Here is a 26059-nt window from a genome sequence, read left to right on the forward strand (position 1 = left end):
TAGACCCCACTGTCCCATGAGGCAGCCAGGAAGCCACCTTGGCTATGCACATTTAAATCAGTAAAAATTAAGTACAGTTTAAAGACCATCCCCTCGGCCGCACTGGCCGCGTTCCCGGTGCTCAGTGACCCGCTGCGGCTCGGGGCGCTGTGGTGGGCAGTGCAGGGAGTGCACGCCCAGCAGCGTGAGACGGCGCTGCTCTGGAGAGGGGCGCGTTTTACAACTATATTTCTTGAGCACTTGCTGTGTGCCCGGCACTGGGCCGAGAGCTCTCCTTGTGCCCCACGGGCAGGGACCAGCACGACCCCTGCTTCGGTCGTAAACGAGGCTCTGAGGGCCCGTGCCGCATCCCTGTGTCCCACTGCCTCCCTGGGCTTTGTCTGTCCCGCGCCGCAGACCCCGAGACAAGGCCGCCGTCTCACCAGCTCACCTTGGGGACACGTGCGACTGCACCCAGCACTCTTTATTAGCTCGACTGAGCTCCCAGGAGGCCGGGGAGGGCATTAACTCATTTCCCTGCGGGACACCCCTTGCTCGGAGCCCATCAGGGGACTTTCTTGGGCAGAGGATTGACGATCCCGCTCTCTATGTGTTCGAACACCGTGTACGGGTCCTGGTCGGCATTGAGGGCGATGGCGTGCGCGTAGAGCCCCTCCAGCTCTGAGCAGCTCCGGTAGAACAGCCCCATCTTCAGCTTGACTTGCTCTTCCGCATCCTTTGGGTTCTGCAGGAGGCGCGCCTGGATTTCCACGGTTGGAGGGGGCTTGTACATGAGATGATACCTATGACACGGGGGAGCCGGTGACCTACGGTCCGGCCCGCAGCGTGCGGGAAGAAGGAGCCTCTGTCCCAGCGCTGACCCGGTTGGCCACTGTCCCACCAGCAGCAAACACGCGTGGTGGGCCAGCTGTGTGCACAGCCTCAGCCGGGCCCTGGCACCCCAGAGATGCAGAGCGTGGGCCCTCCCCACGGCCCTCCCCGTGCGGGTCCGCGACAGGTGGGCCGAATAGATTATATTAAGCCCCCACTTCCTTTCTTTCCTTCCTCCCTTTCCTTCCTCCCTCCGAACACTGCTTATCAAGCGTCTGCTATCTGCCTGGCTTTAGTCTGCTCCTGGCAACGCGAGGCAAGACGGACAATGTGGGCTCTGTGCTCCGAGAGCTTGTAGCCGAGGGGGGGAGTGGGCCGTCGCAACAGCAGATGTGAGCAGAGAGGACAGCAAGGGCCACAGATGGTCCCTGCAGGGAGGGACCCCAGGGGCAGGGCAGCATGGAGGCCACTGGACCTGACGTGGGTCAGTGAGACCGTCCCCGGGCAGCAAGGATGAGAAGTCAGCCTATAGTTTAGAAAAATCCTGGCATTTCTTTCCTGCCCCTGCCCCCTCCCCTCCTGAGTCTCTAGCCAGAAACGTGGCCCTGGGTGCCGGGGAGGATGGAAGCTTCTACCCCTTCGTGACTGTGGAGACTTACGACTACGTTTCAGCTCCAACACGGTGATTGCACTCGGTTGGCCTGGGACACAGGGTCGTCCCCCAGGTGAACTGGTTCCCGCGGCAGCCACCTCGGCGGCAGGCCTCCCCGTGAGAGCAGAGCCCTTTGCGCGTCCCCGGGACACCCGCCTGCCCAGTCCAGCCACGTCACATGCTGGGGTCGAACTGCTCCTCGGGACAGAGTGGGACGAAATTCCTGGCTACTCTTCCAGGCGGAGGGTCCACAGGTGCTGCCCAGAGGAACGGACAGAGGAACCCCCATTCTAGAGCCTTCTGTTGGTGTCGTCCCCAGACCCTGCCAGCTGTGGTGTCATCGGTCAGCTAGCCGGACAGGGGAGGCTCCCCAGCAGGGCCTGACCCCCGGAGCCCTCAGACGGCCAGCCGGCCAGCCGCCGGGAGGGAGCCGGGCACCAACCTCTCTCCCGTGACGGGATCGATTCTCCTCAGGGTCAGCCGCTCAATGACAGAATCCAATGGCACATTCAGGAAAAACACCCTATGGGGAGAGAACAGCACCACGGTCAGCCGGAGGGGACCCCGGGCTGGACTCTGGGCCCCTGACACCAGGGCCGGCGTCTTCCCTGCACATGGCTGGAGCCTCAGGAACCCCCTTTCAGGGACTCCGGCTACCAAGCTCTCCAAAGTCGCCAGGGAGGGCAGCAGGCGGAGGCCTCCCCGCCACGGAATCCTGGGCTAGAAGGCATCTCCAGCAGGGACGTGCCACATGACCTCGGACCACTCACACAGCCTCTCCGAGACTCAGTTTCCTCAGCTGCAAAATGGCTAATGACGGTTCCCTGGTGTTGGAGATCCGAGGACGGGAAGCGCGTGCCAAGCTCAGCTCAGGGTTTGCGCACTAGAATGTCATCCCTCTTGACACAGGACAGCCTTCCCAAGAGTTCAGGAGCCCTGGCAGCCGTGCCCTCCCAGAGAGCTGGGGTTGTTCTCAGCGCCCCGACTTTCTCTTTCGCACAGGAGCCCCGGACCCGAGGGAGCAGGGCCTTCGACAGCAAGCAGCCCAGATCAGAGCCCAGCAGAAGAGACACGGGGCCCTCTTCTGCTAACCTAGTCTCTCCTAAATCCTTAGTGCAAATGGCCAAATACAAAACCTGAGGACAGGGGTTCTCAATCAAGGTGATTTTGCCCCAAGAAGACGTCTGGCAATATATGGGACATTCGTGATGATCACAACGGGGGAGGGGAGCTGCTGGCATCTAGTGGGTGGAGGCCAGGGACAGTGCTCAGCATCCTAGGAGGGACGACCGCCGCCGCCACGAAGACTCATCCGGCCCCAGTGTCACTGGTGCCAGGGTTGGCAGATGGGACAGAGGAGAAGGGCGGGCTCTCCGGGTGGGACGGGTGGGTGGGGGTGATGTTCACGGCGACCGCCTGCAGCTCTAATCCAGGCCCTGTCTTCTAGTGTGGAACCATCCCAGTTTGTTTTTAAAGAATTAACTTCTGGGGGCGCCTGGGTGGCTCAGGGGGTTAAGCCTCTGCTTTCCACTCAGTTCATGATCTCAGGGTCCTGGGATCGAGCCCCGCATCGGGCTCTCTGCTCGGCGGGGAGCCTGCTTCCCCCTCTCTGCCCGCCTCTCTGCCTACTTGTGATCTCTGTCTGTCAAAAAAAAGAACTAACTTCTGGAATATCCCATTGCTCACTCACTGCTCACTCATTCATCCTTTAATTAATCCATGCGTGCATTTATTGGATGCCTGCTGTGTGCCAAGTGTTGCAATAAGCTCCCAAGTTTACCAGCCTGCCATGCAGAACTAGAATACCAGATTCAATGGGGGTCATCGTCACAGACATCTGGGTTCAATGACCAATGTGTGCACCTGCCACAGGGGACGACATTAGTGACAACAAGCACTCCCTGTGTGCCCAAAGCCTTGTTCACTTCACTTTCCAGTAAGTAAACGCAGACAAGAAGCAGCTCTAAGTGTGAGAAAAATGCACACAGATGAGATTTCCTGCCCTCCCCCTTGGGGTGGAGTCTCTTTGGGATGGCCACGCTGCCTCCTCCAAGTTACAGAATGAAGAAGGCCTCCACCCTGGCCCAGAAATGCCGATTCGGCAGGCACCAGAGGGATCCCAGTATTCCCTGAGCCTGGGATCCGCTGCCTGGGGGAGACCCCCAGCCCAGGACTCCACACCGGTGCCCTTACGGATCCCGTGTCCCCTAGAATCAGAGGCAAACTGTTGACCAGGTGTATTTTCTGGGAGGGGATGTGTCCGTGAGTCTCAGATTCTCAAAGAGGCGCCATTTTTTAAGAAAATAAATGACTTTTTAAAATTTTTAACTGGAGCATGGTTGACACACAATGTTATGTGAGTTCCAGGCCACAGCAATTAGAATTATGCTATGAACCCTTCCTACAGAGAGCGAGTCACCACCAGAAGCTATTATGATACTATTGACGGTTTTCCCTACGTTGTATCTCTCATCCCTCAGGCTTACGATTATTTTACAACTGAGGTTCGCGCCTCTCCATCTCCTTTGCCCATTTCGCCCATTTCCCCTTCTCTCCCCTCCCCTCCGGCAACCACCGGTTTGTTCTCTGTAGTTAGGAGTCTGTTTCTGGGTTTTGTTTGTTCGGTCCTTTGTTTTGTTTTCTTTTGTTTAGGTTCCACACATGAGTGAGATCATCCGGGACCTGTCTTTCTCTGACTTGTTTCACTTAGCATCACTCCTTCTAGGTGCATCGGTTGTCATGAATGGAAGGTTCCATCCTCTTCTCCGGCTGCGCAATATTCCACAGTAGATCTATAGACCACGTTCTGTATCCAGGCATCACTGATGGACACCTGGGCTGTCTTCGGGTAAATACCCAGAAGCAGAATGACCGGGTACTCTGCTAGTTCTATTTTTAATTTTTTAAGGAATCTCCATTCTGTTCTCCAGAGTGGCTGCACAAGCTTCCGCTCCCACCAACAGTGCGCAAGGGCTCCCCTTTCTCCCCATCCTTACCAACACCTGTTGTTCTTGTGTTATTTTAGCCATAATGACAGGCATGAGGTGGGATCTCCTTGTGGTTTTGATGTGTTTCTCTGATGATGAGTGATGTGGAGCTCGATCATGTGTCTGTCCACCATCCGGATGTCTTCTTCAGGAAAATGTCTGTTCAGGTCCTCTGCTCAGTTTTAATTGCATTATTCATTTCTTTGGTGTTGCGTTGTGGGGGTTCTTTAGACATCTTGGATATTAAGAAGGGCTGACAATTTTTTTTCTTTTTTTAAAAGATTTATTTATTTACTTGGGAGAGAGAGAACGGAGCAGAGGTGGAGGGAAAGTATCTCCAGCAGACTCCCTGCTGAGCGGGGCTGGATCTAACAACGCTGAGATCGTGACCTGAGCTGAAATCAAGAGACGGTCCCCGAACCAACTGAGCCATCCTGGCGCCCTGAAGGGCTGCCATTAAAATCTTTTAATGATTTTACTTATTTGAGAGAGAAAGAGCATAAGCGAGAGGGAGACAAATGGGGTGGGGTGGGGGAGAAGCAGACTCCCCATTGAGCAGGGAGACTGATGTGGGACTCGATCCCAGAACCCTGGGATCATGACCTGAGCCAAAGGCAGACTGAGCCACCCAGGCACTCTGAGAGGTACCAATCCTTAAAGATGGTTCTGAGTCACTGATGTGAGTCAAAGCCTCCTGTTTTACTGAGATGAAGGACATGCCAAGGCCGACTGAGGAGAGAGCACAGCTGGGCTCCTCCCCATGCCACACATGGACACTCCCTGCTTCCCTGGGCTTATAGATGCCTGGCGATGGGCCTGATGCCCCTGGGGGCCACCCTGGTCCTCTTTCATCCCTGTGCTGTGTGTGAAGTTAACTCACCCCAGGGCTACAGGGCTGGGCATGAAGAAGGCCCAGGCATGGCTCCTCCTGCCCACAGGAATTGGGTCAGAATGTAAGCTGATCCAAGCCAGGCCAATGAGAGGCTGCACCATGGCTTGCCACAAAGGCGTTTCCTTTTTGCTGGGGCTGCTAAGCTGATGGTATGGGGCCTGGGGCTGTCTGGGGCCTGCACCCAGAGAGAGCCTACCTGAGAATGAAGCCCACCCCAAGAGAGAGGAGGGACACTGTTTGGGGCCCTGGATCAAGCTGTACCTGAAGCTGACCCATCCCTCACTATTTCTCGGACATGAATACATAAACCTCTTCTTTTGCTTAAGCTGGCTTGAGCTGGTTTTCTGCAGTTGCCCCCCAAAGGACACCTAATAGTGTCTTTGATGCCACTTGCTTCTGGAAAATGTGTAAATTTTAAAAAAAATGTGAGTCCCTGAGCCAAACACTCTCTCCTTCAAGGCATGTTCTCTCCCCCCGCCTTTCTTCTCTCAGCCTCATTTTGCCCACACTGTTTGCTTAGGTTTGCTTCTGTCCAGCTGCCAAGAAGCCCCTCTCTGGTTCCCGCTGAAAGCCGCCGCTGCCCCTCCACAGAGCAGGCGCGGCAGCTTCCCCTGCAGCCTGGGGGGCCAGGAGCCATGAAAACCCACTTCTTCCCAGCGTTCTTGATAATGATTTCCATTCACAACGTGCTGCAAAGTAACAGCCACCAAATAAAACATGCGAGATCGGGGAGCGTCTGAACACGGGAGCACAGGTGTTTCAACAAGCTTTTATCCCCCTCGCTCCAAACACGCTGGGCCCCCCTCCAGCCCCCGAGACTTGCGAGGCCCCAGCAGCAACACCGAAACACGGCTGTCACCGCGGCTGGCGGCTGGCGGCGCGGCTCTGGATGCCGACGCCAGTAGAAAGGAAGCCAGTTTGGAGATCCCTGATAATTGATGCTGTTTCGTAAACAAACAAGCCCCAATTGAAAGATTTTTAACCCAGCATATCAAGACTGCTTGTCGTCATTCAAGGGAATGGCTTGTGAAAGGCTGGCGAGATCAGAAGCACAAGGACACCAAAGTGGTACTTGAAACAGGCGCTGGGAACAGCGGAGAAGGAGCCGTACTTCCATGCCGGAAGCTTCGGCTCGCCCAGGGCCTGCAGCCGCCGTGCAGGAGCCGGATGGCGGGGTGGAGTGGGGAGCCGCAGCCGCTCTGCAGGGACGCGCTGTCCCGCGTGCACCTCGCCTGGCTGGGGTTTTGCGATCTGCTGCTCGTTTCCCGTCCCACAAACAGGAGAGGGGGCACGGAGACCGCAAAGAGAGCCAAGAATGCCTACAGCAGGGTGGCGGGCAGCAGCACCCCTGCGGGGAGTGTGGGGGTGCTGGGACTCACCAGGGGCGGGATCTCCACCTCTTGAGGCCGGTAGAGGCCTCAGGAGGGAGGTGGAAGTTCCCCTGGGAGGCCTCTACTCCCTCACTACTCAGTGAGGTCCCCGTTGCGCAGCCCCAGCCCCAACTGGGAGCGCAGCACCACCGCCCGGCCGCCCGCCCGCCTGGCTGCTGAATTGGGAGTGGACGTGTTCACAAGATCCGCAGTGACTCAAACACACAACCAGGTTGAAGAAGTGCTGCCCCTTTCCGTGTTTCCAAGATTTGTCGGGAGGACTGGTCTGAAATACGGATTGTGGTCACGCTTCTCAGAGCTACCAAACCAAAGCCTCCAGGGGAGGGGCCGGGGGACCTGCCTGACCCGTATTTGTACATACAGCTGCCGCCTGTGCTCAAGCAGAAGTGGGAACCACGGCTCTAATAATCCCAGGTGTCACCCTTGACTACACCCTGGAAGCATCAAAGGAGCTTCGAGGATACAGAGGCCTGGTCCCCGACCTCCCAAGAGATTCAGCTGTAATTGGCCCAAGGTGAGACCCGGGAGTGGAGATTTTTAAAACCTTCCCAAGCAACTCTAGTATGTGGTCAAGGCTAAGAACCGGTGCTCTGATCCGATCTGCTCAGTGTATAAAAGGGGGAAACTGAGTCCCAGAGAGGCCAGGGCTCATCCTCCGTCACACGGGGCAGCTGGGATCTCTTGACTCACCCTCATGGTGCCCCCTCCAGCCACGTTGTCTGAGGCTCTGTTTGGGGAGCAAAGAAAGTGTTTTTCTCAAAGGCCTTGAGGCTTATCACCTGGAGTGTATCCAGAGTTAAATTCTCTGAAACTTGAGGGATGGAACTTTCTGTGGACCCACGCACAGATTCGGTAAATTGAGAGGCTACACAGTGACAGACAGACCCTTGTTAACCTCTTGATTCCAAGCAATAAGGCTCCACTGGGGGCAAAGCTCTACACAAAGCATCACGGTTTGACTATAATGAGACTCCACTTCGCACTCGCTGGGGTGGCTGTCACAAAAAACGCAGGTAACGAGTGTCGGGAGGATGTGGAGAAAGTGGGACGCTTGTGCCTCGCGAGTGGGAAGGTGAAATGGTGTATCCACTGTGGAAAAGGCTATGTAAACATCGTCCTGGCAGACACAGGGTCCTGTGAGTCCGCTAGTCCACTGCTGAGCGCGTATCCAAAACAAGGGAAAGCAGGCGCTGGAACAGACACCGGCCTACCCAAGTTCACAGCGGCATTGTTCACAGGAGCCGACAGCTGGGGGTTACCAGATGTCCATGGGCGGCTGACTACATTAACAAAATGCGGGGTATACCCACAAGAAAGTATTATTCGGCCTGAAAAGGGAATGAAACCCTGGCACCTGCTACCGTGTGGATGAACACTACACTCAGCGAAGTCGGTCAGACGCAAAAGGATGTCTGCTGTTTCGTTGCCTTTCTGTGAGGCATCCAGGAACCCAATGCACAAAGAACACAGGGCGGTGAGCGCCAGGGGCTGGGGAGCGGGGTGGGGAGTTAGTGTTTAACGGGGACAGGATTCCAGCTGAGGGAGATGAGAGCAGTTCCGGGCATGGAGGGCGGTGAGGTCGCACAACACCATGACTGTACTTCCTGCTATCGATTCGTATACTTAAAAATGGCGAAAAGAGTAAATTTTACATTAAGTATATTTTATCTCAGTAAAACACAAGTGCTATGGTGCAGTTTATAGACGTGATGGTGAAGGCAGGGGGAGGGGTATTTCTTTGGCCTTGAATAAGCTTACCATTTAATGCGGTTCTTTTTTTTTTTTTTTAAGATTTTATTTATTTATTTGACACACAGAGAGAGAAAGAGAGAGAGATCACAGGTAAGCAGAGAGGCAGGCAGAGACAGAGGGGGAAGAAGGCTCCCTGCTGAGCAGAGAGCCCGATGTGGGGTTCGATCCCAGGACCCTGAGATCACGACCTGAGCTGAAGGCAGAGGCTCAACCCACTGAGCCACCCAGCTGCCCCTAATGAGGTTCTTTTTTTTTTTTTAAGATTTTATTTATTTATTTGACAGACAGATCACAAGTAGGCAGAGAGGCAGACAGAGAGAGAGAGAGAGGAGGAAGCAGGCTCCCTGCTGAGCAGAGAGCCTGATGTGGGGCTCAATCCCAGGACCCTGAGATCATGACCTGAGCCAAAGGCAGAGGCTTTAACCCACTGAGCCACCCAGGCGCCCCCCCTAATGAGGTTCTTAATATGCACCTGGGGACAAATAAATGGACAGACCAAAGAATATGAACCACAGGATAGTACTAATTATAAAGTAACGATGGCGCCACTGCTGCACAAACACTCAGAAACCAGAGGAGGAGGAAAGAGAATCTGCTTTTTTGGGCAGCCTTTTCCCGATACCCAAAACCAGACAAAGACACTACAGGAAACCATAGACCAGTATCACTCAAGAATACGGAAGTGAGAACTCTCAACAAAATGTTCACGAACTGAATCTAGCAACATATGAAAGAGCAATACATTGCAAGTAAGTGTGGGTTTGCCTGGGAATGAAAGTCAAAACATCCAAAAATCAATCAGTGTACTTTACCCGACTATAGTAGAGAAGAAAAACTGTACACTCATCTCAAGGATGAGTGTAGGAAAAGGACTTAACAAGATTTCACAGCAATTCCTGATAAATACTCCAAGCAAATTAGAAATAGAAGGTAACTTCCCCACCCCAATAAAGGATATTTACCAAAAAAACTACAGCTAACATCATATTTAATGGTGAAAGACTAAATGCTTTCCTCTAAGACTGGGAACAAGGCAGGGTTATCCATTCTCACCAGTGCTATTCAACATCATACCAGAAATCCTGTTTAATGCAATATGACAAGAAAAGTGCATACAAGTTGAAAGGGAAGAAATAAAATTCTCTATTTGTAGATGACATAATCATCCTAATACAAGTACCAAAGAATCTTCACAAAGGTTACTATAACTAATGAGTAAGTTTAGTGAACTCACGGGGTACAAAATCAATGTGCAAAAAATAAGTTGACTTTCAAGGTACCAGCAACAAACAATTGGAAACTGAGATTTTAAAATACATTTACAGGGGCACCTGGGTTCAGTCAATTAAGCATCTGCCTTCAGCTCAGGTCATGGTCTTAGAGTCCTGGGATCTAGCCCCACATTGGGCTCCCTGCTCAGTGGGGAGTCTGCTTCTTCCTCTCTTTCTGCCCTTCCCCCCTCATTCTCTCCCTCAAATAAATTTTTAGAAACCCCCTTTAAAAAAAAAAGTACCGGGGCACCTGGGTGGCTCAGTGGATTAAGCCTCTGCCTTCAGCTCAGGTCATGATCTCAGGGTCCTGGGATGGAGCCCCACATACGGCTCTCTGCTCAGCGGAGAGCCTGCTTCTCCCCTCTCTCTCTGCCTGCCTCTCTCCCTACTTGTGATCTCTGTCTGCCAAATAAATAAATAAAATCTTTTAAAAATAAAATAAAATAAAAAATTTAAAAAGTAACATTTGGAATAGGATAAAAATGAAATACATATAAAGCTAACAAAATAAGATCTGTGTGCTGAAAACTACAAAACACTGATGAAAGAAATCCAACTTAACTAAATAGGGAGTTATACCATGTTCATGGACTCAGAGATTCAATATTGTTAAAATGTTAATCCTCCCCAAATTACAGATTCAGTTAATTCCTAACAAAATTCCAACAAGGTTTTTTGAAGATTCTACACAAGTTCACTCTCAAAGTTATATGCAGAGTGTTTCTGGAAGAAAACTGGATTCAGCGATGTGGAAGGAAAGCAAATCGATTTCAAGATCTTCAAGGATTTCAAAGCTATAGTAGTCAGGATAATGAGTGTTAGTGAGAGGTTAGACACATAGATTAAAGGAACAGAATAGAGGCCAGTAATAGACTCTCAACAAATATGGCCAATTACTTTTCAGCAAAAGTGCCAGCACAATACAATTCAATGGATAAAAGTGGTTTTTCACCCAGTGGGGCTGGAACAATTAGACGCCGAAATGCAAATAATGATAATCTTGACCCAAACCTCATACCATACACAAAATCTAAGTCAACACAGGTCATAAACCTAAATATAAAACCCAACACTACAGTACTTCTTGGAGAAGATCTTTGTGACCTTGTGTTAAAGATTTCCTAGATAGGACACCAAAATCATGACATGTAAATGAAAAATATTGAAGTTAGAGTACATTAAAAGTTTCTGCTCTTCAAAAGACATTAAGAAAATGAAAGATCTAGCACAAACCAGGAGAACATATTTGACAAATGTATACCTGGATAAAGGATTTGTACCCAGAATACCTAAAAACGTGATTATGTGCACGATCAATGACTATGGAAGGAGGCAAACACAGATCCCTAACCACCCTGTATTTCCAAATTTGATCTTGAAATTGGAAAAGTCTGATCTAGGAAAACAGTTTCCGGAAAAAAGCTCCAACTGCCTCCCCGTCTGCTCTTCTTTCTATTCTGTCTGCTGAGCCCACGGGGAGGCAGCGGTGCCATCCCAGCTTTCTGCGAAGCCTGGCCTCAGCCTCTTTCCAAGGCTGGGACGGTGGCAGAGCTCACGCTTCTGTGTATGCTGCAGTGACTTCAGTGGCTTCAGTATAATCGAGGGGACTTCCCTCCAGGGGAATTTGGCAAAGGCCACCCCTGATGCGGGGAACCAGAGAGAAGAATGCAAAGTGACACCACGCATTAACACTTGTGACGGTCAGCTCATCTTTAACTAGAACGTGCGCAAGGGACGCCCAGAGAGGTCGCAATATTGAAGCCGTTGCAAAACCGTCCTTGTATGCTGGCAGCCCGTGGGGTGCTTGTAGGGCACAAAGTGGAGTGACCACTTTTTACAGACTTGTCAGGACAAGACCTCCTCATAGTCTAAGGGCAGAGAGACATGGCATCTGTGTCTAGAAACAGCCACATTGGGGGCTGGGGAGAAGGAACAGTGAATTATGCAGAGACTATCAAAATATAAAAAAATGAAAGCTGGGCCACCTGTAGGAGGAGTCACACCTCGGAACATGCGAGGCCTGAGCTCTCTGAGGGCAGGCACCGGGGTTGCCTTGTCGGCAACCTTTGTCCAGGACATGTGCTTAGGGCCAAATGAGCACATAGTGAACGGGTGGCTGTTGATTGCAATGCAGGGGACGCCTGATGGAGAAGCACCCCGGCATGGGGACCGCCCCCCCACCCCATCCTGAGTCACAGAGGCGGGCTGCAGCTGCCCACACAGCTGTCGTGAGATGCGCCCAGGGGAGCACAGTGTGGGAGAGTTTGGACACACACCCTCCCTGGTGTCTGGAACGGTGCATGGCCAGAGCAGTACAATTTTCACTCTGTGTATTTTTTACTCCGACATGTGTCCAATTTGAACACGAAAGGCCAGACATCTCCTCCTCATCTGAAAACCCCGTGCATCGTGCCTCTTGCCCCCAGGCGGCGGCTGCAGGCTGCCCTCGATGCCTATCCCCCACTCCTTCAAAAAAGAGGCTCCCGCTGGCCATTTTTTGTTTAAAACTGTGCATAATTGATAATGGCAAATCTACCCGGCTGGGTCTAAAATATCTCCAGGGGCAAGAGAACACTCTCCATGACTGTCATTAACTGGGAAATTAGTGGCTCGCCTGGCAGCTTACCAGGCGCGGCACAAAACGCGCCAGTCTGGTTTGAGTTGAATGACCCAGGGATCAAATTCCTGCATAATCGGTCTCCATTTTAAAGTCGTCTTAAAATTTCTGCCTCCTTCACTACTGGGAAAAAAGAGTAATTCCTTTGCACACCGCCGCCCAGACACTCCCGCGACAGTCATGAAATGCAAATCACTGGAAGCAGAAACTTCTGCAAACTTTTCCCAAAGAGAAAGGTGCATGAGCCGAAGGCAAAAACGACAGGAGGCGCGTGAAACGCTGGCAGGAGCGACGTGACGAGCCGGGCCCGGGGGCGCCAGCCACGACCCCCTCTGTGTCAGCGGCTCTCAGCCTGGAGACACAGGGACAACCTCTCTACAGGGTCTTCCCGGCTGCAGGCAGGCCCTGAGTCCAACTCATGTCCAAACTCATCCCCCTCTCTGAGCGCTCACCCGCGCCACCCGCGCCCACGCTGCCCCAGCCACCGGCCATCCGCTCCAGGTTCGCAGCGTCGCGTGGCCACATGAGTCCACGAGTGTGCTCCGGGTGCACACGGATCACTCCCTTCTCTCCTGGCCGCCCTTCAGCTCCAGGTCTGTGTTTGGGAGCGCCTGGCTCACGACCCAGCTGGTCTCCTCCGTGCACTCACAACACGATGTTCCTGAAAGTTCCTGGAAACCCGCCGTCTTTATCAGGCACTGATGGACCACACCACACCTTCTAGCTTGTACCCAGAGCATCTGCGTGTGGCCGCACCAACCACCTGCTGGCTCAGGGCCCCTCTGACAGGGGAGGGACATTGGTCCACACTGATTGGCACCGAAGCCCGCCAGTGTGGACACCCGTCCAGACTCCCTGGTCGGCAGCGGTCCCGAAAGAACATCCGAGCTGGTGGACACTTTGTCGGTGCTCCGTGGCGTGGCTGACACACGTCTCATTCCCTCCTATGTCCAAGCGGTGTTCTGTATGGGCTGACCTCGTTTTGGTCAGCCTTTCAGCAGCTGGTGGACGTTTTAGCCCAAGCTTCTGATCAAGGGCATACCGCTGCGGGCCCGGCTGTCCCGCCCGGTGCCACCGCCCTCAGTGCGAGCCTTGCCCTGGAGCTCGCGGCTGGGCTGGTGGAGCCCAGGCAGGGCCGGCCTCCTGACCCCATGGCTCCCCTGCACCATCTGCTTCAGCCCCTCGTCCTGGTTCGGCTGTTAGCGTCTCATCAAGCTTTCTATCATCTTGACTCGGTCTCAGCGTCTGCTTCCTGGAGAGCCCAGCCGGTGACACATGGCCCGGAAGGTGTCAGGAGACTTGCAGTCGTTGGTCCCCTCGAATGAACGGCAGCTTCCCATTCCCACGGGGCCCCCGCCACACCGTCAGCTCCCAAGGGTAGGGGTGCAGCGCTCCTGGGGCAGGAGAGTGTGGGGAGCAGCCAAGACGTGGGCTCTCAGAGACGGAAGATCTGGGTTCAAATTCTAGCGTCCCCTTCTGGGTCACCGCGGGCAGCCCTTTTAACCCTCTGAGTGTCCCTGTATGAGGATGACAAGGACAAAGGACCTTACAGGCCTGTTTCACAGATTAAATACGAAAATCCACGCTCAGTTTTGAGTATACGGCAACGAAACTATATCCATCCACACGGGCCGACGTGCCAGACGCTCTTCTGAGACCCAACAGACCTGTGGTCAGCTCCCCGCCGCAGCCTTACAAGGGGGAACAGTATCCTGTCTGTGACCGCAGCTGAGGAAACAGAGGGACAGAGAAGCTCAGTGACCTGCCAACACCAGCTCCAGCATGGCTGTGACGGCTGATTTTTTTTTTTTTAAGATTTATTTATTTGACAGACGGAGATCACACAGGGGCCGGGTGGGGGGAAGCAGGCTCCCCACTGAGCAGAGAGCCCGATGTAGGACTCAATCCCAGGACCCTGAGATCATGACCTGAGCCAAAGGCAGAGGCTTTAATACACTGAGCCACCCAGATGTCCCAATAAAGATTTTATTTATTTCAGAGAGAGAGAGAGAGAGTAAGCGAGCAAGAGTGGGGGTGGGAGGGGGAGAGAGAGAAGCAGACTCCCTGCTGAGCAGGGAGCCCAATGCGGGACTCAGTTCCAGGACTCTGGGATCCTGACCTGAGCTCAAGGCAGACGCTTAGCCGATTGAGCCACCCAGTCGCCCATGAGGGTTGATTTCATGTGTCAGCTTGAATGGACCATGGGGCACCAGATATTTGGTCAAACATTTTTCTGGGCACAGCTGTGAGAGTGGTTTGGAGATTATCATTTACACAGCGGAACAGAAGGAAGCAGACTGCCTTCCCGGCTGTGGGTGGGCCTCATCCAATCAGTTGAAGGCATGAATAGAACAAAAAGGTTGACCCTCCCCTGAGTAAGGGAGAATTCCTCCTCTCTAATGGCCTTCAAACGGGGACAGGGCTTCTTCCTGTCTTCAGATCTAGTGAGGTGGGGTGGGATCAACACTTGTGCAACCTCATCCTGCATGCTCGTGGGACCCTACTTTGGACTCCTTCAGAACAAAGTCTTTGACTTCTGTCTCTTCCTGGGTCTCAAGCCTTCCAGTTTCTGCTAACTCACCCCACAGAGCTTGGGAGTTGCCAGTCTCTGTATCGCATGAGCCAAGGTCCTATAATAAATCTTTTTTCTCTGTGTCCAGGACACATCCTCTTGGTTCTGTTTCTCTGGAAACCCTAATGCAGTGGCAGAGCCAGGATTCAAACCCAGGCAGCCCACTCTGGTGTCCATGCAGCTGACCGCCTCAATCTGTTGTGAATTTGCTAAAAGAGGAAAGAAGCGGGGAGTGGGGGAGAGAAGGGGAAAGGGGGGAGGAGGAAGAGGAGGTGGGAGGGAAGGGAAGGGAAAGGAAGGTAAGGGAAGGGAAGGGCGATAGGTGGGTCTCTGCCTCCCACTGCTCAGCACAGACCACAGACTCTGAGGTGTGGTTGAGCTGTGGTTCTCTGGGGTTGGGCTGCACAGAGTCCTGGGTTCAGAGCCAACTGGAGTCAATGGCATCTTTCTCCGCTTCAAGCAGGCCAGTGAAAAGGGACTCGAGTCAGGGAATGGGGCAGATGCCAGGCAGGCCTCCTCTGTGCCTTTGCTTGCAGCCCAACCTGCCACCAGACCAGCCCCTGGCGCTGCTCTAGGAGCAGGAATTTGCTTCAAGGACCAGAGAGCTGGGTGTGGAAGACCTGGACCCTTGGGCCCCCTCCTTGTCTCCTATCCCCTGAGACAGGGACCAGAGGGAGGGTCAGGTGAATCCATTTCGAGCTTCCCTTTCTCAGAGCCACTCTCCGCCAGTGAGGAGCACTGTGTTAAAATGTGTCCCTGGTGAAGCCTCAGTCTCGCTGCTTCTCTGCCCACGGTCAGAAGCTCCATTCTGGATTCTTCCACTCTACATTTTAAGGGGCTGCAGAGAAGCTTCTGTTTTAACCCCTTCCACGGCTGGGGTTTTCCTCCATGAATCTCTCCCTCTAAACGTGGTTTACTAAGTAGATTCAGTGTTAAGCCTTTGGCTTTCCTTAGCTATTATCCCCATCATCATCAGGGGCCCTGCCAACGTTTATGTACTCGCTGCATGCCAGGAGGCTGTACGAAGCATGGGACACACGTGTTGTCCCGTGTAATCCTCACAGGAAGCACATGACCCTAGTCCTGAGATCCTGCCCATTCCAAGGGTGAAAACCTCTCAGGCCCCCGGGGGGTTAGGTGATGCCGCAGGCTGGGCTCCAGGTCTGGCCGAGCTAGGACCCTCCTTCCTGCCCTCCCAGCTGCCTTCCTATTTGTAAAATAATTCTGCTTCATGCCCTGCGGTTTTAGAGTATCACGAGGCTTCTGCTGAGAATCAGGGCACCGGAAAGTGAACCCTGGAGCAATTTAGGAGGCCAGCCAGTGCAGGGTGGGAGGGGAACGTGGCACCCCAGCCTCAAGGTTCATGGGATCCGCCTCAGACCCTCCATGGACCGAAGCCACCACCTCATCTGTGTGGCCCCCCCCATTCCCCGGTGCTTGGACCCCCTCCTCGGGGCCTCATGGGGACACCAAGCTCAGCTGCCTCTCAGGGTTAAAGATAAATCACGTGGATTCCAGAAGCTCCTTCATCCCCAATCACAGCTGCCTTGCCTAAGGAATCCGCCACCGTGTTTGTTAAACCCACACTTTAATTACTCCAAAATTATGTTAAATCCTTGCATAAATACTGCAGGGGCATCTTCCGAAGAATTTCATTACAGCGCGTTGGGTTGCTGCCAGAGCTCTCAGTGAAAAAGTAAGAGGAGAACAGACACATGCAAAAAAGATAGATATTGTTTTCAAGATAAAAAGGCAAGGGGGTTAGCCTTTGTCAGATCACCCAGGTGTCAAAGAGAAGAGACTCCTGGGAGCATAAATCTCCCATTTTACAGACTGAAGGGGAAAAGCAATCCCCTTCTGCCCTCCGATCTAATAGGTGTTTACTTCTCGAAAAACCTAAATCTGATTAAATATTAACCACCAGTGGTATTAATTAACGGGGAGAAGTCCATCAAGAGAACCCCAATATGTTTACAGTGTCCTCGGGAAACTGGGAAAATTCACAATCAAGTGTGTAAATGTTCTAAAAAAGGGTCCTGAATATTTTATGAATATTTGTCATAAAACAGAAATAATAACCACTGTGCAGAGCTATTAGAATTAATATTTATGCTGCCCGCCATGAAATATTCATGGGGACAGAGAAAGGGGGGCCCGTAAGACAAGAATTAATTTACACTGGGCTCGGTTTACCCGCTGGCTTGATGTTTAAAGACGGTTGACAAGCCTCCGTATGAATCCGCCAGTCACTTCCCGCAGTCGGTGGAGTGGAGGGGGTGGGCGCCGGGTCCGGGCGGCTGACAGCTCACAGATTGAGTTTCTGACAGCCCTTAAAAAACCTAAACGGCCCCCCACCTTTTTCTCCTTATTCCATTGCCCAAGGCGCTCTGTTCTGCCGCCGTTCATCCCATCTCCCCTTCCATCTGCTGAAATTAACGAATTAATGAGCGCGATACGCTTTACAGTGGGGCCCTATGAATGTTTACAGGCGATTAAATTATAATGCGGGACGGCTGTATAATTCATGAACCAATTAAAGGAAGTGTTAGTTGATTTGATGGGATGAGGACGTACAAAATGCATTTAACTAATGGGGAGCCACGGGCTGCGGAGGGCCGGCTCCCTCTCTCGGATTACGCGGCTAATTGCTGCACTTTATGGGGCTGTCACTGATAGCCATGCATATTTCATTGTTCTCAAATACTTCAATTGTGTGCGTCCGTGTCGCCGCTGTAATACGGAGAAGCTGGGCCAAACTTGGCTGTAGTTACAGTGGCCCGGCTGAGGCCTCGGCTTGGAACCGGAGCCCCGGTGTCGGATGTCCCCGCCATTAGGTGATTAAAAGGGCTCAGGATGCGACCAGCTTCTGTTTTACTGACAATTCCAGACGCTGGCTTCATGATGGTGGCAGCCCTGGGGCCCTGACCCCCTCCTGGTGCAGGGAGATGGGAGAAGTCTGAAGCCCCTATATCGTTCCCACCACGTCCGCATCCCGGGAGCAGGGCTCTAAGGGTCCCACAGAAGGTGAGGGCCCTGGGGGAGTCCCGGCCTTCTGGGTGACCTGGGGGCCCCTGCACCCTGGAAGTAGGTACGAGCCAAGGGTTTTCTCTGGGCAGACCTTGTCCATCCATACAAGGTGACCACACAGGGCTTCATTAAACACAGAGGCCAACTGGGACCCTGTTGGGGTCTGTTGTCAGAGGTTGGTGTGTGCTCAGAAGGAAATTGCAGAGAAGAGGGAATGAAAGAGGACTGAGGTTGTCCTGGTTCTCAGAAAGACAGAGCACGCTCCACGATCCTATGGCCGAAGGACAGAGGCCACCATGCCCGACTGCCCGGCTGGGACAGCTGCCCCCCGCCACTGCGTACTGGATGCTGAGCTGCGGCAGGAAGCCAGCGGTGAGACATCCAAGGAGGCCTATGGAACCCAAAGAGCCTCTCATTTGAGGAGGAAAGGGCTGCAGGAACCCCGGGACCCGAGGGGAGGAGGGCCCCCAAACTGTCATCACTTCCAAGAATGGAAGAAGGGCCAACTGTAGATTAGCAGAAAGTAAGCTACTTCCATACCTAGAATATATCTCCTTGGGGCCCAAGCTTACATGGGAACTTGCAGTGGGTAGCAGAGCTGGGTGTGATGCGTTCTGGTCTAAAATAAAACAAAGTGCCTACTGTGAGCAACCGACAGTATTAAGTATTTGGCAGATGGGATGTTATATTATCTCGCAAGATAGAAATTCATATTCTCGGGACGCCTGGGAGTCTCAGTCGGTGAAGCGTCTGCCTTCGGCCCAGGTAATGATCCCAAGGTCCTGGGATCGAGTCCCTCATTGGGCTCCTTGCTCGGCAGGGAGCCTGCTTCTCCCTATGCCTCTGCCTCTGCCTCTCCCTGCTTGTGAGCTCCTTCTCTCTCTCACACAAATACATAAATAAAATCTTAAAAAAAATTAGTATTCTCTGCGCACAAATGGGGAAACTGAGGCCCAGAGAAGCCAAGCGTCTTTGTTCAGGAATTTCTTCAGAGTAAACACTAGTGTAAGTGCGAAGATACATACGTAAGACTTCCTGCCGCTGAATTATCTGTCACAGAAGGACACTGGACACCTCATAAATGGCCACAAACAGAGGAAGTCTTGACAAATGGTGAGACAGCAACATTCCACAGCTTTTAAAAGAAATAAGGTATATCGAGGGCATTGAAATGAGAGGAAAGTGTAAGACCTAACCTTAACTCAAAAAAAAGGATCTGTAACAACCGGGATCATATGCGCCTACTTACACTTAACAAGACAAGTAAATCTAGAAGGATCGGCAACAAACCGGCCATAGTGGTTATTTTGGGCAAGGAATCAGGGGAAAGAAAGTGTTCTTTACACATGTCTGCCCCTTTTTTTTTTTTTTTTACAATGAGAATATACTATTTCTATAAATAACAAAAACACTAATTAGGGGCACCTGGGTGACTGGGTTAAGTGTCTAATTCTTGATTTGGGCTCGGATCAGGATCTCAGGGTCAGGAGACTGAGCCCTGCCTCGCCTCAGGCTCCATGCTCAGCAGGGAGTCTGCTTCTCTCTCTCTCTTCCTCTCCCTCTGCCCCTCCCCCTGCTCATGCTTTCTCTGGTTTTACAATAAATAAAACCTAAAAAAAAAAAAAAGAAAGAAAGAAAAACACTAATTATAAAGTCACAAGAAAAAGAACACTAACTATAAAATCACAAGCGCAAGGTTATTTTAAAAAAGGAAAAGCATCCCTTTTCAACTAACGGACCAGCATCACGGGGAGAACACGGATGCCTGGGCCAGACGTTCCCACGTGGATCTCACGATGCACCGACGATGGATTCCTGTGCCTGAGCCTGACCCCGTAACAGCATTGCAGAGTCCTCACTGCATTTCTCGAGTGGCCAGACGGGGACAGGGACACAACAGGTGCTGGCCTCTGAGAAGGACACACGGCAAGGGGGTCCTGTGTGTGGAGAGAACCTCTTACCCACATGGCAGCCTGCCAGGTGCCCCAGTGTAAGAGGAGCCGGGCGAGAGGGTCTGAATGGCTCAGCCAAAGCCTTCGGTTTAGGGAAACGTGTGTTCATTCATTCACTCAACACATGCTTACCCAGTGCGTCCCCTGTGCTAGTCACCGACGGTCACAGGCACGCGGATGTGGCGGTGAATGAGCCGGACGCGTTCCTGCTCTCGCAGAGCTGACGCTGTACGGCTCCGTCCGAGCGGAGGCACCTGTCCATGATACCTGGGGCCGACTGGCCGTTCACAGACGAGAACATACAAGCCACGCGGAGACGAGATGCGGGATGTATTCGGGACACGTGATGGGGCGAGGCAGAAGAAATGCAGCCTGACGCCTGGGGCAGAGTGGGTCGTTTTCCAGCAGCGTGGGTGCATTAATCAGATACAATTCACAGCGTTTGCTCTGGGCTAAGCACACCGTATACGTAACGTTCTCTCACGGGAGCTTCTCCAGGGTGATGTAGGTACCACTATGATGCCCCATCCGACAAGTATGCAAACTGGGGCTCAACGCCGTTAGCGAGCTTCTCAAGGTCCTGTTCATAGGAACAGCAGACTTTGTAAGCTCAGGCAGGTAGAACGCCCCCGTCTGAGCGGTGGCCGCTGGGTACACTGTCTCCCTGCACGCGCGTGAGCAGAGCACCTCGTAACGAGCTGTGGCTCCTCACGTCTCTGGCCGGGTGTCACCCTGAGGACGCAGAGATGCCACCCCACTACAAGCCTGGGACGTGGGTGTTCGCGGTGTCCCCATTCTCCAGATGGGACAACTTGTGCCGTTACTGGCTAGTGAGTGACGCGGGGGGACTTGGGACCCACAGCCATCGGACTCCGGCATCCGGGAGCGCTTACCAAGTGCAAGGACTTCTCTAAGTGCCCCACCTGTATTATTGTATTCACTCTTTCTCCGGAGGCAAGTTTGTTCATTTATTTTTAATGTTTTAATCGAGAAATTCACACAACATAAATTAACCGTTCTAAAGTATGTGATTCGGGGGCTTTTGGGATGTTCCGCGTCCTACAACCATCACCTCTCTGTGGTTCCAGAACATTTTCATCTCCCTGAGGAGAGAGCCAGTATTCACTAACCAGCCACTTCTGATTCCCTGGGAGGCCTAGTCTGCTTTCTGTCCTGGTGGACTGGCCTGCTCCGGACATTTCGTTGAGGGATATCATACAATCTGTGACCTCTTGTCGCTGGCTCTTCACTTAGCATTACGCCTTTGAGGTCACAGTTGTTCCTTATGAACAATTTCCTGAAGCTTTTCTCTAACTTGGCATCCGTTTTACTGACGAGAAAATGGGAATCTCAGGCAGAGGAAGCCAGCAGCGTCTGACTCAAGAGCCCATCATCCTACAGCTTCATGATGATTTCCTAAGATGATTTTTTTCTGAAGGTGATTTCTTTCCAAATGGATTGAAAGAACACTAGCACATGCTTAGCTCAGGTCCTGGAGTGTCGGCTGCTTGCAGACCTCATCCCCTCCCATGCTCCTGGTTCCTGACTCCCCAGCCACACGGCCTCCTTGCTGTCTTGGGGCCCACGGACTGCACAGGCTGGCCCTGGGTCTCGAATGTGCATCTCTCCAGTGGCCACAGGGTCACCCTCACTCGGTTCAGGACTCTGCTGCGATGTCTGCTGCCCGTGCCCCCAGCAAGGAGTGGCACCCCAGCTTCTCACACGTCTGCTTTGTTCTCCTTGAAGCCCTCCTTCCTGGGAGACCATTATGCTCATTGTCTGCCCCCGAAGGCATGTGATCTGTCCGTGTTGTTCTCTGCCTTACTGTCAGCTCCTAGAACCGCGCTGGCACACAGCCGGTGCTCAATAAATGTTTGTTGACTAAATCACGTTGTCCTCAAAAGCCTCACCCTCCGAATGGAGGGAGACTCTGGAGGGTAGGCTGGAGTTGAGGGCCACTGGAAGGGTGAATGGGACAACCACTGCAAGGCCACGGAGAAGCACTGAGACGGACGCGCTGCTGAGGAAGGTGATCACGTAGGGCAGAGAGGGTCAGACCGGCGTCCGCCATCTTTTCAATCCTTCCACGACCTACTTCCGCTCCTCCCTTCACTTGCATCGTTGACACTCAGTTGAGTTTTGCCGCTGTGTGCAGGTTCCTGGGCCCTTCCTGTCGCTCCTGTCCCCTCTGCAGCTGGCCTGTCCTCCACCTCCTCTCGGGGCCTTGACAGGCCTCGAGTCCTGTCATTTTCTCCAAGCATCTTTCTCTGCAGCATGCAGCAGCAGGGGCCCTACAGGAGACATCTCTGCAGCCTTCCTGGCACAAAGGACTTTCCAGAACATTCCATCTCAGGAAAATCCTCACTGAGCTACAGTCCAAAAGGCCACCCTCTCTTCTCAAATTTCTAAGTTCTCACTTGTGGGCCAGCAAAGACAGAGATTCAGACCCCCAGGTCAAACAGGCTCCACCTGGTAAATCCCCCAGCAACCGTCCCACCCCCATGGGAGCAGCTTCAGAGAGGGGCTTCCTCAGACCCCAGACCCTCCCGGATCTCCCCCCGCCTCCAGCTGCATCTAGAGATGCTTTACTATAGGTACACGCTGCACCCTGGACTTGACTGATGGCACTTGGACGACACTGCCCTGGGAGGCCTCACCCAAAGGCCAGTCCTGAAGCGGTGCCAAGAGAAGACTGTCCTAATTGCCCACTGAAAACAAACCCAGGGTTAAACTGCTTATCCGGGTAGGCTCCTGGGTTAAACTTCCTCATGAACCTACCTAGGAGGTGAAACCTGAGATTCTAGATAAAGCTTTTCCACGTCCTTTGCTGGGGACATGGGCCTGCAATTTAAAACTTCTGAGTTTGGGTCGTTGTCTAGGAATTAAATCTGTTATTTGAGTCCAGAAGCCTACCAGTTCTGCAGAAATCTACCCTGAGGGCATCTCTCCCTGCGATGCCATGCCCAGGCACTGGGGCTGACGGGCAGCAAGGCCATGATGGTGGTGCCGAGAGGGGCTCACGTGGGGGCTGGGAAAGTGTCTGGGAGTGCAGTTGTGAGCCCTCCTCCAAGGGGCCTTCCCCAGTGCGGAACTTGCCACCTCACCCTCCTCCTGTGCTGCTGTGGATCCCGCCCATGGGCTCCTGCGGAAATGTCCTGCTCCCCGCTGAGGCCGCAGCATCGGGGCCATGGCTGGCAATAAGCAGCCCACAACCCGTACTTGTGGGAGAGACAAAGCAGCCCGTGAGTCCCCGCCAGCCTCCCGCTCCACATCATTCCCGTGAGGAAGGAGGCAGTATTCTCCTCTTTCAGACACGAGGAGGTAAAGTCACTTGCAAAGTCACCCGCAAAGTCACACCCCCTAGAGTGTTCTTGTCCTTACCCTCTTACTGCCTCCCCCCCCAATCTTGCACCTACACCACAGAGACCCCGGCAGCGAGCAGACCCCGCGAGACAGGACCAGAGCTTGGAGGGGGGCAGCGGGCACTGGCCCCTGCCTGGCCCCAGTGGTGCCAGAAATTCTACCCGGGAAGGGCTTGGGGCTGTGGTGTGGCTGGATGTGCTCATGGGTGCGTGCACGGAGGTACTGGTGGCTTGGAACTCACAGAGGGAAGGGGCTCACGGCATCCTGGGGTCCACCCCAGGCGTGTTCCTCCTTGGAAGGGAAGCCCCCTCCGCGGACTCCAGGACAAGCAGCTTCCTTCCAGGAGGAGAGGCCGTGAGTGGGAATAACCCGCCTGGGTGAGTGCAGCTGGGAAGGGCTCCTCCCTCTCAATGACCCACCAAGGGCACACCTGGTTTAGGGCTCCCTGAGGACCCACCCAGCTCAGCACAGAACTGGGGACAGGGGGAGGATACAGACGCCTCCCTGCGACACCTGCTTCGGGATGGCAGAAGGTGGGGTCGGGAAACGGGAAGTGAGGAGCAGGTTACTGTCTGTGACGTTTCTGCAGGACCTGGGCCAGGAGTGGCACGAAGATGCACCTCGGTTCAAAAGAGCAATGGCCACGTGCATTTCATTCTCTTTGAGCGGGACAGCAGATGCAAACGGGCCCCACGAGGGCATGAGTTCTGCTCACTGCCATGGAGCTGGCTCCAAGGTGACAGGAGGGGCGCGACGGACGCGGGGCACCCAGCTCCCTCCACCCGCACCTACTCAGGTTTTGCGGGAAGCCCAGGCCCCATGCAAATAAGGCCACGCGTGGGCCACGCCCTCCCCCTGATTGGACGCCGTGTCGTTAGCCCCGCCCCCTCCCCGGAGCAGGCCTCCGTCTCGGGTCTAGCCTCGACCTAGGTCACCCCGCACAGCCTGCCCCCAGCGATTGCACCGCGCGGGGACCCAACGCAGCTTTCGCGCCCCCTCCCCGGCCACGCCGGCTCACATCGAGGCCCGACTCTTCCGATTTAACTCGTTTTCCTCCAACCGCTTAAGGGAAAGGGCCTATGGCCAAGGCATTACCGCTGCCCGACGAGCCCTTCCTTGCTGGTGTTTTCATCAGCGTCCGCCCTGCTGTGGCCGCCAGGAGCCTGCACGCGGTCCCAATGGATCTCCGGATCACAGAACGGCTGTCTGAAATACTTAACAGTTTTCCTATTTTCTGTGTGTCAGGGAGCTGATGCGCCAGGGTGGGCACGTCATGGGGAGGGGGGTGTCTTCCTGGCGTTGCGAGCCCTACCCTGCACCCCAGGACCTCCCCAGGAGACCCCGCTGAGGCCAGCGCCCTGGATCCGCGTCTGAATGGCCGACCTCGGGGGAGCGCCCACAGGCGGCAGGACCGCGCCTCACTCATCTGCCTGTCTGGAGAGCCTGTGCCCTGTGCAAGAAACACCCTGCTAGGGCGGAACCACAGTTCACTTTAAAACTCTCTGCTCTTAGTAACAAGTTCCTTTCACGCTCCCTCTCCACCAACTACAAACCACATCTTGCCATGGGAGGACGGGGGCGGGGGGGTGGTGGGGGATCAGCTCAGGGACCACACTCCAAAATGTAAACGGAACCTCAACCACCCTCTGACGGGGACTCACGGCACCCTGCTGACGTTGACTCCCCAAATCCTGCCAGCCAAGCGCAAGGGCGATGATCATCCCATCTTTGGAGCTTCTGTATGCACCGGACACGTATCACCTAATTTATCTCGGACCACGCTCACACCACTGTCACTACGTCCACTCTGTATGGTAGGTATGTGACCTGCCCAAGGTCCTGTAAATGGCAAAGCAGGATTTGAACCTGGCCAGTCTGGGCCCCAACTACTGTACCTAGTGTGCGGGGTGGGTAGGGCAGGGGCTTCTCTTATCCTCTTATCTGGCCGGCTGCAGGGACCACAAGAGATACAGGGTTTCAAAGGATGTTCTTCACCCAGGCAGCCTCCCCTGCACATGCTAGCTGCTTGTGGGCTGACTCAGTGCTGGGTTCCGCCCGCTCCAGATAGGCCAGGAGGACCCAGTCCCCAGCTGGCGGCCCCTCCAGCCGCTCAATGCAGATATCTGAAGGGCAAACAGCTCAGCGCCTGGTCTGACGTGGTTCCCCAAAGCGGGGCAGCGCTGCGGGCATGTGCTCATCAAATTAACGTCTGCCCACCCATAAAACGGCTCACTCGAGACCATTACCGGCTCTACATATATAACTCACCGGACTGGTATCTGCAGAGTCCCGCCTGGCTGACTGTCTCTGTTCTCCTAACTACTCCACAACGAAATGTTTCACAGAGCCATTTCCTCCCCCAAATATTTATGTTCTCGAATGTTTATTAGCCTCTCTATCATGATCACGATTTTATGAGCACTTTATGCCGACTGTGGACTAAATACATAATTTCAGATCCCTCGGATTTTAGTTGGGAGCTCCACTCGTCTCTGTGACGCCACAGTGCTTGCTGTGGGTACCAAGCGACTGACAGCGGACCACGTGTCCAGGGGCAGCCACACTGACCGACATCCCACCACGGGCAGGAGAGACATTTCCACAGCTCACTGGGACGGTGGGAGGATTCTGGAGCAAAAGGCAAAACTCAGGAGGGCCTCCCCGCCCGCCATCTTCATTCCTCCAAAGAGGCCATCTCCAATCCACCATCTCTGGGAGAGAAGGGCCCGCCATACGAGAACTTAATGAAATAAGAGGGAGGACTGCCTTGGGG

At 53.7% G+C, this 26059-nt stretch overlaps 1 protein-coding gene across 1 annotated transcript in view; it reads right to left on the minus strand.

Moving 5' to 3' along the window:
• Positions 1 to 440: 440 nt before the first annotated feature.
• Positions 441 to 26059, minus strand: part of AK8 (adenylate kinase 8) — a 114566-nt gene continuing 88947 nt past the window's right edge. Inside the window, exons 12-13 of the mRNA XM_032866144.1 lie at positions 1905 to 1985; positions 441 to 782 (exon numbers count right to left, since the gene is read on the minus strand). Coding sequence (XP_032722035.1) covers positions 545 to 782; positions 1905 to 1985 — 319 coding nt within the window. The 3' untranslated portion in view covers positions 441 to 544. The remainder of the gene's footprint in view (positions 783 to 1904; positions 1986 to 26059) is intronic.

Source organism: Lontra canadensis, unplaced genomic scaffold, assembly GCF_010015895.1.
Source record: "Lontra canadensis isolate GAN:19392208 unplaced genomic scaffold, GSC_riverotter_1.0 scaffold30, whole genome shotgun sequence".
In the NCBI taxonomy this organism is placed as follows: domain Eukaryota; kingdom Metazoa; phylum Chordata; class Mammalia; order Carnivora; family Mustelidae; genus Lontra; species Lontra canadensis.